The sequence below is a fragment of the Neolamprologus multifasciatus genome, chromosome 22, assembly GCF_963576455.1.
Source record: "Neolamprologus multifasciatus chromosome 22, fNeoMul1.2, whole genome shotgun sequence".
Classification (NCBI taxonomy): domain Eukaryota; kingdom Metazoa; phylum Chordata; class Actinopteri; order Cichliformes; family Cichlidae; genus Neolamprologus; species Neolamprologus multifasciatus.
Window position 1 is genome coordinate 5529696 of NC_140459.1, and position 17583 is coordinate 5547278.

General features: G+C 38.1%; 1 protein-coding gene across 1 annotated transcript; it reads right to left on the reverse strand.

Annotated features, from left to right (window-relative positions):
* Positions 1–1349: 1349 nt before the first annotated feature.
* LOC146492723 (chitin synthase chs-2-like) lies at positions 1350–14115 on the reverse strand. Its single transcript, XM_085148824.1, has 22 exons — positions 14018–14115; positions 13656–13791; positions 13279–13467; positions 12299–13181; positions 12023–12206; positions 11748–11843; positions 11228–11383; positions 10940–11114; positions 10739–10840; positions 10478–10619; positions 8289–8489; positions 7098–7213; positions 6769–6937; positions 6472–6651; positions 6073–6351; positions 5807–5987; positions 5690–5712; positions 5520–5587; positions 4078–4188; positions 3690–3904; positions 3517–3613; positions 1350–3421 (listed from the first exon to the last, which is right to left on the reverse strand). The coding sequence occupies exons 1-22, from the start codon at positions 14041–14043 to the stop codon at positions 3308–3310; spliced, it is 3843 nt and encodes a 1280-aa protein (XP_085004950.1). The 5' UTR covers positions 14044–14115; the 3' UTR covers positions 1350–3307.
* Between the last annotated feature and the right edge of the window lie 3468 nt (positions 14116–17583).

The following is a 17583-nucleotide window of genomic DNA, read 5'->3' on the forward strand; positions in this document are numbered from 1 at the left end:
TACAAACTGAAATACCCAACAGTTGGTGCACCCATGAAAAACTTGCGAAATGCAAAAGAACTTTTTCTGCTACTGACGCTTGTTTGGTGCTGTTTACTGGATCAGATGATTGAAGTCTGGATGTAATGTAATATGTAATATAAAATTTTAATTATTTAACAAAAAGGGGCCTAACTGGCATGTGCAATGGGATGCTATCTCCGGCCAAGTATTATATTTTATTTTATAGTAATTTTATTTATTTAATTTATTTATTATTTATTTGTATATTGGCTGTACAAAGGATCAATTATGATGACGTAAATATTAATCACAAATTTAACTTCTTTTCCCTGTGTGCTGATTCAATGACCCACCACAAGATGGTGATAACTGGTTTAAAACTGTTTCACTGCTGTGTGTTACAGAATAGTAGAGCCAGTGAGTATTCACAGACACACATCCACTGACAGACACGCCCCAGACATTTAACTGAATTCTAAAAACTAGATGTGTGTATTTATTTCAAGTTTTGTTGTCATGGCTTTTCAAATGTATGCACACTTAATCAACTTAATTAATTTGCAACTTTAAGCAGAGATGAAAACTGCTTTTACAACTGGACATCTAAATAGACTCCTGGTTATAAGAAAAAGGGGATTGTTTATGCCATCATCCCCTTGTCTGCCACAGACTGTCTCAGTTTTAGACTAGAAAAACCCTCAGATTGTAAGAACTGAGATGATTTTGGAGGTCTTGTTATTTTACTCACACAGAAAATGGAAGCACAAATTATTAATTGACAGTATAAATTGCAGGTCTGTGGGTCAGTAGCAGTTTTAGATACGGGTGACACGGGCGGTTGCCCGGGGCGGCATCGTGGTGGGGGGCGGCATCACGGACATCGGCAAAAAAAAAAAATTGCTCGTACTCATGCTGCCCCGACATCAGCCAGCGCATACTGAGAATGGCATAGGCACCGATCGGTTTTCTATCGCCCATTTGCTGGGAGTAAGGGCGCCCCCTCCTCCCCGTGCCTGCTGCTTGCTACACAGGATTCTCTGGCTGGCTGGAGCAGCATCTAATAACCAACTCGCAAAATAAAACAAAATAAAAACAAAACAACAAACACGAAAAGACCAGACATTATGATACAGACTCATAATTTGAAACTAGAAATTCTGTAGGCCTACACGAAAAGTGTGCGCGAGAGCTCTCGGTGCGCCTGCTCGCTGCTGAAGTCAAAGTAAACTTTATTGTCATCTCCGCTACATACAGTCCAGTATATAGAGAGACGAGACGACGAGGCTCCAGTTACAGCCGTGAAAGTAAACAAACAATAAATATAAGAAGAGCAAGAAAATAAAAACAATTTAAAATTTATAATTTACAGTTTGATGATTTAAAGTCTCACACACAACCCGTCGAAAGGGGAGGGGGCGGCTGCTTCCAAATAGAGCACATTTCATTCATAATGTTGTAAATCCAAGCCCATCATGTATTCATGATTTGAATCCTGGGTTGTGTGAAATCTCAGAAATGAACCATAGACAAAGTGAATCTGTGAACTAAGGTGTAGGTGTGTTAGATCATGTTGTGGTGATCCTCGAGTTGGGGGATTTGTGTTCATACTGGAGTGCAAAATTATAACCAAGATGGACAAGAAAAGTTCAAAGCCATCAGGTCCACAGTTTAGAAAAAAGAGAAAAGAAGAAGAGAAACTAGCAAAAGATACAGGTAAGCAGATGTGTGATTGGATAATAGCAGGTCATCCTGAAACAATCAGAATCAGAATCAAAATACTTTATTAATCTCTAAGGAAATAATGTGGATTACAGTTGCTCCAAGAAGAAATGGTAAAAATAGTAACAGTAACAGACTAAACTCCAAACAATACATTATGTTACAGATTTTAATATTAATTAGTCATTGTCAATTGTTGATTTGTCCTGTTATCATTGTATGAGGAATTATGATGGCTGTTCGGTAGCTGTTTGCATCAATGCATACTCTCTCTCTTCATATGTGTGTCTGTGTGTGTTTCTCTGGCGAAATTCAGTATGGTTCCGACAACAGTTTTATGTTAATGTACAATCCTTAATATGTTTTATGTGTGTGTGTGTGTGTGTGTGTGGGGGGGGGGGGGGGGGGGGGGGGGCGCCAGAGGGAGTGTTCGCCCGGGGCGCCAAACGGGCTAGGACCGCCACTGCTGTGGGTTAATATGTTTCTGACTTGATCTTTGTAAGCAAACATTTGTGTAACTACTTCTCTACCAACATTAACTTTCTACAACACATGAGATTAAAATTTTCTCTTTATGTGCTACATCAAATATTAAGTTTTACATTAATTGTTGTACTTTTCCCAAAAGAAAAGTTGTGTGCATTTTGTGACACAAAATAAAGACAAGTCATATAAAAATATTTTAAGATTTTGTTACACAAATCAACACTACAACATATATTTGCCATTACTGCAACAGGGACAAAATAAAATAAAGGTCATATATGGTGATATTCAATAGACTTTTGTGCTTCCTCTGATACACACAATATCCCCAAAACTTCACCATACCAGTTAAAGGAAATCTGTTTTAACCTGTTTCTGCCGTACTTCTCCCTACTTCCTTTAAATACTCTTTAAAAACATTTAACTTTTTAGCTTAAACACACAAGAAACTTTATAGTAGTTAAAAAAACTGCTAAAAAATAATTTAACACAAATAAATAACACATTTTCCGTATGGAACCCAATGTAAGGGGAAATTATATTAGATTAATTTCATATTTTGAAGAATTGAATTGGAAAATATTTTCAAGATTTCTTTAAAACAAAGTGTAAACAAATGGAAAAGTAGATCACATGTTTTTATACATTACAACAATATGAGACAGCAGAAAACTCAATGTCACCAAGACTTATAGTGTAAAAAAATACTTTAGATTCTTCGGTTAAAATGATGAATGACTGATCTGATGTGATTCAAATCAATGTCATTCCTATAATGCCAATTTATAACAACTTCAACGTGCTTTATATTTTAAGGTAAAAACCCTAACAATAAACTGACCCCTATGATCAGCTGGGGGCGAGGGGAAAGAGGAGACCAAATCTAACATTTTCACCGACATACACTTTCTCTTCTTTCTTTTTTTATAGCCTTATTGGCTTATTTTGATGTCTTCAGACTGAAAGATATTTTTTTCTTATATAAATAAATTGCATTTGAATCAATGTAAGTAAAAAAATAAGTAGTACATGTATTGCCATTTTTGGTAAAATCTCACACAACAGATATTTTAAAGTGCTGAACAGTCACACCGGTTGTTTATACCAAATCCTCTTCATCAGGTCCTCTGGTGACCTCTGACTCAATATCATTGTCCTCAGTATCAAGGTCCTCCATGGAGCTGTAGCTTGAGTCTGCATAAGAACTGGACTCCTTAAAGGCAATTGAAAAACCATTAGCACAAAAATGGATTTCTGTACTGTTTAAAGAATACAAGTAATCTATCTATGCAGTATAGTTGCAAATACCCTTCTCCCTTGCAGGTATGACTTCCGGCTTCCAGTTTTCTTCCTCTCTTTGGGTTCCGTGTCCACAAAAGCTACATAATGGATGAGGGTGTGTATTCTGGATGAATGCAACATAAGAATGTTAGACTGTCTCATTGACTACCAAAAGACTGGGATTTGATCTAAGAGGTCACCTGTGGTATAGCATCGCAAGGAACTGGATAATAACCGTAACAGCAAATCCCATAATGAACATGAAGGGAACTGGTTCAACTTTGATAACATCTCCTGTTTTCTGTAACTGAAGGTTTAACTTTGGGATGCTGATGGCAAAGGTGCTATTGAAGATCTGGAGGATGAAGGTTGTCACCAGCCAGAATGCATTCAAGATGAAGAAGGAAAAGTTGATCTGTGTGTAACGAGAAAAAGAAAGTAATTTAAGATTAACTGCACTTGTTTTCCTGTAGGAGAAGTACCAAAGTTCATGTTGATAATAATGATACAAAGTAACAGTGCTTTCACCCTGGAATTCTAAAGATGTACAGTATGCCCCTTCTTGATAACACATCCTCCCACACTTACTTTATTTCTCAGCTGTCGCAGCTCACTGGCCATCTTGTTCTGTTTTTCTTTGTCATCAGGTAGAGGTTTAAGATACTCCTTTTGAAGCTCTTCCCAGAATTCCTTTTCCTCCTGGAAAAGACAGAAACATTTTCAATAGTTGAAACTAAAGAAATGGCAAAAATAGCTTTAAAGGAAAATAACCCACAAACATTCCTATTGCATTTAAATTTTAATTGGCAAGATAAGCATGTGTGTTTGTTAAAGCACAGTAATTACAGTAAGTTCATCATCAGATGTGAGAAGTAACAAATACTATGTCCAAGGTCCAACTGCTGTAAACAAAACGAGCTAACTTCACTCAGAGATGGAGAAAGATAAGAAAGACAGGACAGGGGAGGAAGAAGAGAGGTTAGATTTAAAGGTAAGGTCAGTGGCATTTGATAAAATAGAAGTTCAAAGCTTCTCTCTCTCTCTCTCTCTATATATATATATATCTCTATCTCTCTCTCTATATATATATAAGTTCTCGTGTTTTTAAATTAGATATTGGGTGTGTACATGTTTTTTTGTATTGTGAAACATGAAACAACATACTGAGGAAGACTAATTTTCATTTAAAGACTGGATCTACAGGTTAGCGCAGGATAAACAGATAAGTCGTCTGTACTGTGATGGATTTAAAGTAAAGAACAGTGTGTGACTGGTGCACAGTGGCGGTGGTTTCATGGTCAGAGTTGGGTTAGATCATTTGTAGCAGAGATTCATATGAGTTTTAGTTAATAAGGCTGAGATCCACTGACTGAATTTCACCTTCATAGCAAACAGACAGCATAAACAGTGTACTGTCAGTGTAGAGGTTGGAAATCAGCCAGGAACACTCATGAACATCTGCTCACACCTGGTTGATTTCAGGCTTGTACAACCACAAAGAGCAGCAGGTCAGCTGATCAGAGACCTGTACACTGAAAAAATCTACCAGAGCTCTCAATTCTTTTCCCCACACTGAGTCATCACAATTAATTTTAGGGTTCCTCGCCCTGCTGAATCCAAGTGGAGGAACCCTAAAACACCTGTTTAGAGGCAAAGTCACCCTCTACAATGTAGGGATCAGAAGAAAAACACATCAATATAAATTTTGTTCTTTTTCTTCAGATTCAAGCTGATCATCATTCATTCATCATTATCATTATGTTGATATAACACAAGGACCAGTTATCCTTGCACAAAAATAGAAATGTCCTCTAAAGAGCTTTTTTTTGTTTCTTACTTTGAGTACATTTCAGACCTGGAACCTGGAGTAAAAAAGTTGAATCCGTACTTCAACTTTTACTGGAGTATTTTTTTAACAGTTTTAGTATTTGTAAATACTGCTCATCGTCCTTTTTATAGATGGGAGTAAAGATAAATTCTGGACAGAGATGTAAACAAGGCAAATGAGATAATTGACAACACGTACACACCTGCTCGAGTGAGTCCTCTTGCAATTTCATGTCACTGGACAAATTCTGTAGCACCTCAATCCAGCTTGCTAATAAAAGGATGGCAAAAATTATTAAATCGCAGCTGTATGTTTATCTGAATTCAAAAATAAACAAAAAAAAAAACCTCAGAATGAATTTCATGGACTTACTTTGGATGTTGCTGTCTAATTGCCTGAAAGAAAATTTGGGAAAAAATAAAACTAAATAAATAATATCAGTACATAGGACTGATGTGCTGAAATTATTTTTCCAGCTTCAGAACATACCCCTGTTCTTCTTCTGTAATAGTTATATCCTCCACAATAGTGTTTTGGGGTTCAGGTTCAAGCTGCTCAGGCTCTTGGGCTGTGTTGTCCTGACTCCTACTGAGCTGTTCACCTTGAAATCTCTGGCTGGATTTTTTGCAGCATTTGATCCATGAGACGAGCCATTGGCAGATACTTTTGGCTGCAAACAAAATCATACACGTTTCATAAAACAGAAAAACAATAACATCTGTGAGTGTCATAGAAAAAAGTCTAATATCTCTTACCTTTCTGTGCTCTCGTTTGTGGCGTGAGAGTTGGAAGTGGGGCTGCACCAGCAGCAGGTTTTGTCTCCCTGGTGCCCCAAGACACATTGTTCATGTTAACCATGGAGTAGATGGTGAGCAGAAGGTAGGCGCTGGGGATGCAGATGATGTAGAGAAAGCCATGGAACACCAGAGGAAATTCCTGAGGATGCATTGCTGCAGTGATTAGGTAAAGGATGGCCATGAAGATGATGAAAATGCTGCTGGGTGTCAGGATGGTTTTCTCTTCCAACATTGATCCTGAATAAACAAGACAGGTGTTGAAGCAGGTTTAAGTATTTCTTGTCAAAACATTAAACAAAATCTGAATAACAAAATGCAAAATTTATTATAAGTTAAATCTGATTAAACATAGCATACCAATAATAGAAATTGTCACTGTCAACATAAGGAATGCATAACAGAGACTCAAGATTGCTGCAATGGTAATTTGAGTGTCTGACTTGAGCTTGAAACAAAGACCCAGGTAGATGGCTGGAGGTATCACAGATATGACAAGAGCAGCAGCAGAATTGATGTCCAAAACGAAGGTTAAACTACCTGCAAGATATTTGTCATGTTTTAAAGTTGTATCCATTTTTACCTCAAATAATATTTCAGTGGACACAAATTCACATGTGCACAGGTGATTTTGTAAAACACAAAGGTGATACTTACCTGCAACCAAAAGACAGATGGTGGAGGGTCCCAGGATGGATGAAATCATACCAAACAGCTGGTAAAACATGAATGGTTTGGAAATGGATTTATTCCTTTTGGCAATAATTTCGGTGGAACCCAGCAGATCCACCACATTGGCCATTGTTGAAGGCCCCCATCGCCGGCGCTGAAAATAGTTATGTTAGGGCTTATTTGCTAATAGCACAAGCAATGTATGGATAGGTGAATAAATTCTATTAAACTTGGAGTAAAAAAGGAGACTGAGGCGTTATCTTTTTTTTATAACAACACAACACCAAATGCAGTATCGTTAGAAAGGTTTTCACCTGGTTGTAGAGTTCCTTGAAGTCCATCGGTGCATTGGTGTAGGCATCAGATGCTGCATTGTACTCCACTCTCCATCCCTGCTTTAGTAGCAGAGTACATAACCAGCGGTCTTCACCTGTGGTTACAAAATATATATGAATATATGTGTGTGTGTAAATAAAGGGCCATTGGAACAAGAAGGCATCGGTGGGCAATAAATGGGAAATGGCCTGTATTTGTATAGCGCTTTTACTAGTCCCCCCTAGGGACCCCAAAGCACTTTATACACCCAGTCATCCACCCATTCACACACACATTCACACACTGGTGGAGGCAAGCTACAGTTGTAGCCACAGCTGCCCTGGGGTAGACTGACAGAAGCGAGGCTGCCATATCGCGCCATCGGCCCTTCTGGCCAACACCAGTAGGCGGTAGGTGAAGTGTCTTGCCCAAGGACACAACGACCGAGACTGTCCGAGCCGGGGCTCAAACCGGCAACCTTCCGATTACAAGGCGAACTCCCAACTCTTGAGCCTCGATCGCCCCACAATAGACGAAAATAGGGCGCTGTTGGAATGCTACTATGCAAGTAACCCCGGCGGAAGAGGTTACATGAATGGGATGAGGGACCTATGGAATCTTTGAGCTACTAGTTTGTTTGCCGTCAATGTGGATGTTGGGTATCAGTAGGGACTGCTCTCACAGCTATTGACGAGGTACAACACACATACTAGGGGGAGCCAGGATGACAGGTCAGGGGGGAGATATCATCACTCTCAAGTGCGATAGAAGAAGGATCGCGAGATCTGAGGAACTGATCGAAGACAGAATCAGAAGTGTTCCTTCTTCCTGATGTTGCCAACATTCGATATCACTACGTCTATCACTACAGGTGTCTTTTCTGCTTATCTACCACCCCTATGTCCAGTTGGTTAACCACCACCATTTTGTCGGTCTGTATCTGGAAGTCCCACAGGATCTTAGCTTGGTCATAGGGCTCTCATCCTATTAATGTACCCTTTCCTCTTACTTGCATAGTAGCATTCCAACAGTGCCCTGTTTTCGTCTCTTGCACACCGATGCAGTCTTATTCTAATAGCCCACTTCTCATCAAGGTGCCAAACGTGAAGGACAGACTGCCAGTGGCGACAGTGGAATAAAAAATATATACAAAAATATTAGAGTGGTCTTTAAACTGTTTGATTATTTACCTTGGTCATACTGGATGTAGTGACTGGCCTCTGTGGACTTGGTAGAATATGTCTTCATCACATTGTCATCCATTAGGGCCTCTGCTCTGAATAGACTGAAGCAGCCAGGGCTGCACAGCACACAGCCAATCACGTGCTCAGCTGTCTTCTGCAGCCAGTGACTAACAGCATACTCAAACTTTTGGAACCAAACAACAGGACCTGCAAAGGAAATACAAAGTTACTTTTAACTCTCTACAATGTCTACTGCTTTCAGCTGGGTATTTTTGTTCTTCTAGTTCTGTGTGCCTGCTGATTGAGTCCATTGTTTTGGGATTTTTTGGGCTCTAAAAAGCCAACTCTGAAAATGAACCTGTAAAGTGGAGTTGAAAGCATGCAGTAAATTAAATTGATGGAGTTGGGCCGTGGATGAGTTTTTCTTTTTGTTCGTTTTATTTTTTCAACTAATTTCCACCTTTCAGTGACTAAAATAAATAAATAAATGCATCATTAGCAGTGATGGGAATAATGGCGTTACAAGACTAATAAAGTAGTCGTGGTAAGCCAATCACACTTCCACTTAAAGACAAAGCAACAAGGTGATATATACCAGTTTATAAATTGTGTTGATAGACCACGTAAAACCACAGTCATGATAAAAAATATATACCCGGCGTTTTTTCATCAATAGTTTCGTCACGTTTAGTGTCTAAGGACAGCGCTAGCAAGCACTCTCTGCTTATGAGAGAAAAAACAAAACAAAAAAAACGGGAAGTTTTAGGAGTGACGGCGAGAGAGAGAGAGCGAGTTTTGAGATGTGAGAGATTTGTGACGTTTAGCGTGTTTGGAGTGTGTAGTTAATGTGTTGTCTTGTGTAGTTGGTGTGTAGTGTTGTGGATAGTTTTGTGTTGTGTGTCAGAACAATGAGGCGACTGCTGTCTCCAGGTAGAAACAGGAGTGATGCACCTGCTGCTGTCAGACCTGCAGGTATCAGGCTGTGATTTTCTCCTTTATAGTGGACAGAAATTATTTTTTTGGAGTGACACAAATAATTTGTGTGGCATCTTATTGAATGCAGAACAGCTGATTGTTCTGTAAATAGTTTGAAATGGTTATTTAAAAAAATCAAGGTAAAAGGTAAATGGATGCAAATCACTTTCTTGTTTGCAAAACTTGTGCATAGGATTTTAAAACTGACAATTTATATTTGCATTTAAAGTTATGAAATATGATTCATTAAACACGTTTGTGGTTGTTAAAGTAAAAAATAAAACTTTTTCTACTCTGATTTTATGGTTTTTGTCTGATTTTAGATCAATTGTGTTAAGTATGTCAAAATGAAAACATGACTGGAAATTCAGACACGCGAGGTTGTGCTGAAAAGAATGAAACCAAACAAGGCAAACAAATAGTTTTAAAGGTAAAATGTGGAGGGAAAATCAAAAGTAGTTAAAAATGGCCAATTATACCCTGGACCCCAGAGGGTTAAACGTTTTTTTAAAGCAACGCAATAGTTACTTTTCAAGTAATTAATTACTTCTAGAATATTGTAACTCTGTTACTAACTCAGTTGCTTTTTTGAAGAAGTAACTATTAACTATAATTAGTTACTTTTTCAAAGTAACTTGCCCAACACTGATCATTAGTAACTGCTGTGAGATTAGTATTCCTCTGCAATAATGAGTGTTACCATTAGGTGGTGTTGTGATCCATCCTTTTAGTTGCGTTGAACATGAGCTGTGGTGTGTATACAGACATAACTAAACTGATGAGACAAGAATTTTCGTCATTGTCACTACTGAATGTAATTCCATGGGAACATGGTGTTGTATGCTCAGTATTAAGCACTGCAGATTAAAGCATCAATGTGCATTTTGCATCCAAGAATTCTCTATGCTAAGAAACTATCTTGGGGCCCAGACGACAGAAGCTTGTTGTATGCATGATATTGTGCACAATTACATTTTATCTCCACCTCTTTGCTTTTTTATAAAAACAAGATGTACCTCATCTAACTGTTGGCCTAAACGGGTGATTTTGCATTCATTTTCTCAATGAACATGTCACTTAAGATATCGATAATTCTTAGTTGTTGGGATGATGGCAGCCATTCAGAAATTATTAACATGTCTTCCGATCCAAATCTTTATAAAGTCCCAATGACATCTTACTCATATGTTTTTAATTTTATTTTGTTACTATGTGCAAACCTGATCCAGTGGGGTGAATCCTGCCACATGCTGCACCAACGCGAGGGTACATTCTGAGACGGTCGATGAGCAACACCACAGAAGCAGGCTGGAAGTCAGTGTCCCCATCCAAAGCCAGGATGTAGGTGTTGTGCTTCTCTTTCTGGAGAAACATATACAATTTGCTTTGTTTGACCCTGAAGCTTTGGTCGTTTTTGATGTACCATGACAGTTGTTAACAAGCATGTTTGAGCAAATCAGAAACTTTCTCTTTCATCTTACCTGAGCTTGTTTTTCTAGCTCCTGCTCATCCTCTCCCCTCTTCCAACGAATGTAATATTTGCTCATGAGTTTCCAGCCCAGGAGATAGTACAAATACATGATCTACAAAAAAACATAAATAATAATTAAAAATCCAATCTTTTTTACAACTCAAGACTTCAGATGATCTACATTACATGTTGCAGTTAATCATTTTCCCACCTGAGACCATCTCTTTTTGTGACGGATGCGTTCTTTATCCTTGAAGTGAACCACAATGTTGTTCCCTTGAGGCATGTTGATAAAAAGACGACCTCCATATGGCGTCTGTATGATTTTCTGATCAGGGACTTGTTGCTGCTTTCTGAAGAACTTTTGATCAACGTTGTTGAAGATGCTGATGATAGTCAGTAAGAAAAAATGTCTCTAAATTAATAGAGATTATAGTCCAGGATGGTAAAATCAATCCTGGACCTAAATGCATTAATAGCAGACTGCATGTAAACATACCCATAAACCTCTTTAATAACTTCTACAAGGTTCTTGGCATATTCATTCAGATGGCGACTCCCCTCAACATGTTCAAATGCGTCATCAAAGTAGATATGAGCTTCAAAAGTGAAATCATTGAACTTCGGGTCCTCCTTTGGTCTGTATTTGTCCAGTCTGTAAGGAAAAGCATGAACAGGAAGTGTGGGGAAATCCACAGCAAGAAAGTAAATTTTTATGATTTTAATACTGTAAACTGGCGCGGCCAAAGACACATATTTTTCACATTATTTTTGAGTGTAACATTGGTACTTTTCACTAATGCTGGTTTTTCTTTAACTAAATTAAACCCTAATTAATTTTCAGATGCTCTTAATGATAAACCTTTAGTTTTTTTTCACATTTTATTTGCGGTGCTTTAAGGAATAACTGAATTTTCCATGTGGAGAGGGGAAGTCCAGAACATAGTAGTAACTCATTAAAGATTGAAGTTAGAGGAATAGCAAGATTTTTTTTTTTTCACAGAATCAGTGAGACTCACCTGAATATTGATATTATAATGTTCATCATCTCCTCGTAGGTCTCGTGCCACATGGTCGCACACAGATACACCATCACTGGTTCAAAACACCTACGTCTTCACATAAAATATTTATATATGTATATTTAAAATGCATTGCATATTTGTAGTTTGAAGAATTGACAGTATCATAAAATATTGCCTATATCTAATCACAACTTATAAAAACACCATGTCCAAACACACCTAAATGAACCACAGAAGCACAATGAAAGAACAATGGTACACACACTTACTTTTTCATCCTTTCTTTGGTCTGGATGTCAAATCGGATGTTGAGGAGGAGGGACTGCTCGATAAAGGCTCCCTCATACAACCTCCTCATGAACAGGTCTTGAGTCCTCTCTATTCGGTGCACATTGAGCTTCCAGAGATGTAGGGTTACCAACACAAAGCCAATCCACCAGCACACTGCTGAACCTGAAGGAAGGTAAGGAAAATATTATTCATTGAACACTTTTTGTTTTTATCAATAAATATGCTGATAATTTATAACGGATCTATTTTATTACCTGTGAGTATGCCAATGTCAGCTATCTTGGACATGTCAAGGAAGCACAGAGTGTGTGTAACATCCAGCACCAGATGTGGAAACACACTGTCATTCAGGCTTTGATTCCTTCCATCCACAGCCACTTTACAGTAGTCTGTGAAGTTGATGTTTGTAGTCCCATTCAGGCTTGTTCTGTAGTCCTGATAGTAAACAATAACTGGAATGACCAGCAGAGCCAAAACAGCTAGAGAGGCCAGGTATAGAGGAAGGACGAAGCATCGCCGCAAAGCATGCATCTTGCAGGCTACCAAGGCAAACCAGTGGCATAGTGCTGAGGAGACCAGCTGGACCCCAATGATGATGGCTATAATTCTTGTCTCATGGCTTGGGATGGAGGTCAGAATGCTCCAGTCCATTTTGGCTAGAGGGACGTAGGCCCCAACTACACATGCAGTCACAACGATCCTGATGAGGCTGGAGAGAATGTGCAGTATGTTCTGGCACTCTTTTATGTCATTGCAAAGGTTCTCGAGGAAGGTGGGGTTGCTGTTCGCTGAAATTGTTTTTTTCAAGTAGTTTTCCCACCAGTTGAAAGACACCAAAATAGACCCTCCAACAGCTAACCCCACCCAGATGATCATGTTGTTATCAGAAGGATTCTTTGTAATATATAACAGAAGAAACAGGACATAACCAATCAAAATAAAGATGAAACCAAAGATGCAAGGCAGCACGAAGTGTTTCGTTTGTTTGGCAGAACACTGAGCGACCAGCTGTAGGATTGCAGAGATGACAGCTACTCCGTTGAATATTGTCACATTGGTCACAATGTCCAAGTGTGGCATCGCCACGATGGTGAGAATTGATGCACCTGCAGAAACCAGAAACTCAAAAAACAGAACCTAAAGAAGAAGCAGAAGATGATTACATTTTAAAGCATGATGAGAAAAAAAGTTAAAATCTGCAGACTTTCTGTTTTTAGCATCAAAGTTTTCTTACTAGGGCTGCAGTTGTTTTTCTGGGCACCTTTGATGTTTTATAACATGATTTCCAGATGCTTTTGAGGAATAGAAATACACTGGAGGCTATGAGAGAGCAGCCGATACACAGCAGTGCAACGGGTTTCTGTTCAGGAGGGAGAGTCTTTGTGCCTTCATTGGACAACGTGATTAGGAGGAGAAAAGACGTCTGTAAGAGAGGAAAAGAAATCTCTGAATATGTCAGTTATTAGTGACACTATTTTTTGGCAAGGGAAAATCAACAACTGCTCTGTGTGATTGATTCCTTAGAATAAGTATAAATATTAATATCTATCTTTTTAGCTGCAGCAGAATAAATATCACATATGTTTAAAAAATGTCCAAAAAACAACAAACCTTGCTACATAATGCCGATCCAAACACAATAACAGTTACAGCAAACAGACAAATGATCTTCAGCAATTTGATCATTTTCCATGGTGTCTGTTCATCTTCAATGATTGGGACTTCTTGACAGGTGTCCCACGGCCTCCTGAATGAAAAGACAAAAAGTCAAAGTCTGACGTAGAAAGGCATGTAAAGAGCACAGTTAAGTGTAAATTATTGAGCCTGATAAAATGTATTAAACTTGTTAAATAATGTCAAATGATAAAATTAAAATTTCCTAAATGGCACACATATTTCTTACTATTTCTGTGTTATGGCTAATGGCTAAAATTAAAATATAAAAATTACATTTCTTTACAGATCACACTTACTTTGGTAAATCTCTTTGCTCCTCCATGATTAATACAGCAAATGAATGTCTCTGTTTGGAAGCACTATATAGCGGTTTAGGTATGAGTCATCATGTAGCCACTCCCACATGTAAGGGAAATACCTGATTGCAGCAGGTGAAGAGAAATATGAACAAACAGGATCCAGAAAAACTGAAACTAACTGCATATTTTCATGTTTAGTGCATAATATTTAGTAGGATATTAAGAATCTTTAACTATCTGTACATAATGTATGGGACATGCAGGAAACACCTATAGGTTTTTTCTTCTGTTCTTAGGAGTTCTGTCCCACAAAAACAAAGGTTCCATCCTCTAAGAAATATATGTTGATTAAATTTTCTGCCAGTTTCCAAATATTTAACTTATGAATTCTTTTTTTAATTCTTTATTTTATTTATGCGTTAGAGCAAGGGTTGGGGAACTCCAGATCTCAAGGGCCAGTGTCCTGCAGGTTTTAGATATCACCCTGGCTCAACATACAAATGGATCAAACATCAAATGATTAGTTCATTACCAGGCCTCTGGAGAACTTCAAGACATGTTGAGGGCTGAGGAGGTAATTTAGCCATTTAAATCAGCTGTGTTGGATCAAGGACACATCTAAAACCTGCAGGACACCGGCCCTTGAGGCCTGGAGTTCCCCAGCTTAATCTTTGTAGCTTTAAGTGTTGCTGTGCATTTACTGTACATGCAGAGTTACATTTATGTGGATAGTCGATGTGGATAAGTACATATCTTAGTAAGCTTAACAAGCCATTTCATCTTGGATTAAACTAAATAATAAGTAAAAACAGTAACAACATCCTGTTGTTGATACTTTGTGCTAAACAACAGCTCAAGAAGAGCACATCATAATGTTTCTTACTTTTTGTTTTGTGAACAATTGCCTCAGTATTTTTGCTCCACTGTATAGCACAAAAAACACAAGTGTCCATTATTATAATTATTATAATTATTATAATTATTATTATTATTTTAAATGTATCTTCATGGTGTTATACATTTTTTCTCCCTCATCTGTATTTATGAGTCATTGATGTCGGACTGAAATTAGAGAGAGTTTTGCGTCACTGCATTTATGTAGAAATAGTTTTTCATCTGTGTGGAACTCTTGACAATTGTAACTAATTATGGCACATGCTCAAACTATGAGTGCTGGAATGCACACCCATTACAAAGAACAACATCTTTTCAGAATGTAGGTGTGAGCGGTTTTACAAGGAAATTAAAAAATACACTTGAAAAAACACTAGTTGTCCCGTAATTATCATTCAAAGTAGGATGTCTATGTGCTATTCAGATAGTGTTAAACTCGCCATAAACTAAGCCTCATAAAGTATTGCGGACTGAAAGAGAAAATTAACTTATATTATAAATAACTGAGATTATATTTTTTAAAGAGCTTTATTGCTGACAGAGCAAACTGTGATTTGTGTATACGTGTGTTTGCCTACCATAGCAGGAACCACAAAAGGGATTTAAAGGGTTTTGCCCCCATCCAAAGCCAGGATGTAGGTGTTGTGCTTCTCTTTCTGAAGTATGCTTGTTTTTTTTGTCTTTCATGTTGACAGATGTTATCAATATTCTGTCATCAATGTAAGATTTATTCATGAAATGTTTATAGGTTTATAGTCAGCAACAAAATGAAGGCCAAGTTTAAAATGGTCCTGTTGCCATGTGGTTATAATCAAAGAAAATATCTATATGAGTTATCTTTTTAAAGTTCCATTTAGCATTAAGTGATCCAAAGTGATGCAAAAAAGTGTTTTAATTAAAAGGGAGACATCAACATAACAACAATAATGTAAAACCTATGACTGTAACTAGGGATGGGTATTGATAAGATTTTCACGATTCTGATTCCAGTTTCGATTCTGTTTAACGATTCGATTCTTTATCGATTCTTTTTAAAAAAGGAGAACACTAAGATCGATTAGCTTAGAACTTTGTTTTATATCTTCTCTTTGAACAAGATAGAAATTTAGGAGTAACATGGCCTTACAAACCCAACAGTGACATCTTAAGAGATCCACAGCCTATCGCTCTTCAATGGGGTGTCACAGGGTCCCCAGGAAAAAAAGTTGTAAATGTAAAATAATAAAATAAATATTCTTCTGTAGCAATAACAAAGTATAACATAAATTATTCTGTAGCAATTACACAAGAATATCCAGTAATGTCCCTGCCTACAATTAAACACATTCACTTACTGAAAATCATCTGCTGTGGCAAATGGGTTCAAGCCTTTGACCACAAACTTAGTCACTGCTCGGTGACATTCGTCTATCCTGGCCTGAAAGGAGACGCTAACGGTAGACTGCAGCGACAACTGCCAGCATCTGAGCCAGACTCTGTCTCTCTCATCATGGTCACCTAAACGCACAGTAATGGCAGGTTTTGTAATAAGGGAGATCGCGCTAACATAATATGCACTGTTAGCTGATTATTTACCTGCCTCATTAACGGGAGAGGACGTGCAAACGTTACCGCTGCTGCTGGGTTGAGATTCACGAGTCCGGAGCGGAATTAAAAACACGACATTCATTTAAGGTCATCGTGTGTTTTGTGAGCAAATGCTTTTGCATATTTGTAGTGTTTCCTCCCTTAAATGAAATATCTACTTTGCAAGTATTGCAAGTTGCCCTGTTGTCATCCGTTCTCGTAAAGTATAATTAAACTTTTTAGTGTTTGAGCCGCTTAGGCGCCGTGTTTCCTGCCAGGTAAATGACGCTCTGCAACATGGTGACGTCATTCAGGGCGACTGGAATCGATAACGGAATCGTTTGCAAAAATGGCAAAAAATTTCAAGGAATTGAAACAGTGGGAACCGGTTCTCAACAAGAACCGCTTTTCGATACCCATCCCTAACTGTAACAGACAGGTCCGTCCACGTGCACGCATTTCTTCCTGCTGCTGTAAGGTTTCAGGGAGCAGACACAGTCTCATGGGTCATAATATTTAGTAGGATATTAAGAGTCTTTAACTATCTGTACATAATGTATGGGACATGCAGGAAACACCTATAGGTTTTTTCTTCTGTTCTTAGGAGTTCTGTCCCACAAAAACAAAGGTTCCATCCTCTAAGAAATATATGTTGATTAAATTTTCTGCCAGTCTCCAAATATTTAACTTATGAATTCTTTTTTTAATTCTTTATTTTATTTATGCGTTAGAGCAGGGTTGGGGGAACTCCAGATATCACCCTGGCTCAACATACAAATGGGTCAAACGTCAAATGATTAGTTCATTACCAGGCCTCTGGAGAACTTCAAGACATGTTGAGGGCTGAGGAGGTAATTTAGCCATTTAAATCAGCTGTGTTGGATCAAGGACACATCTAAAACCTGCAGGACACTGGCTCTTGAGGCCTGGAGTTCCCCAGCTTAATCTTTGTAGCTTTAAGTGTTGCTGTGCATTTACTGTACATGCAGAGTTACATTTATGTGGATAGTCGATGTGGATAAGTACATATCTTAGTAAGCTTAACAAGCCATTTCATCTTGGATTAAACTAAATAATAAGTAAAAACAGTAACAACATCCTGT

Excerpts from the sequence above, each read along its gene's own strand:
- LOC146492723 (XM_085148824.1), bottom strand. The coding sequence starts at position 14,043 with ATGGAGGAGCAAAGAGATTTACCAAA. Across the intron at positions 6,352-6,471 it reads AGTGACAATTTCTATTATTG|GATCAATGTTGGAAGAGAAA; the intron begins GTATGCTATGTT and ends TTGTTTATTCAG. Across the intron at positions 5,588-5,689 it reads ATTAGACAGCAACATCCAAA|CAAGCTGGATTGAGGTGCTA; the intron begins GTAAGTCCATGA and ends TCCTTTTATTAG.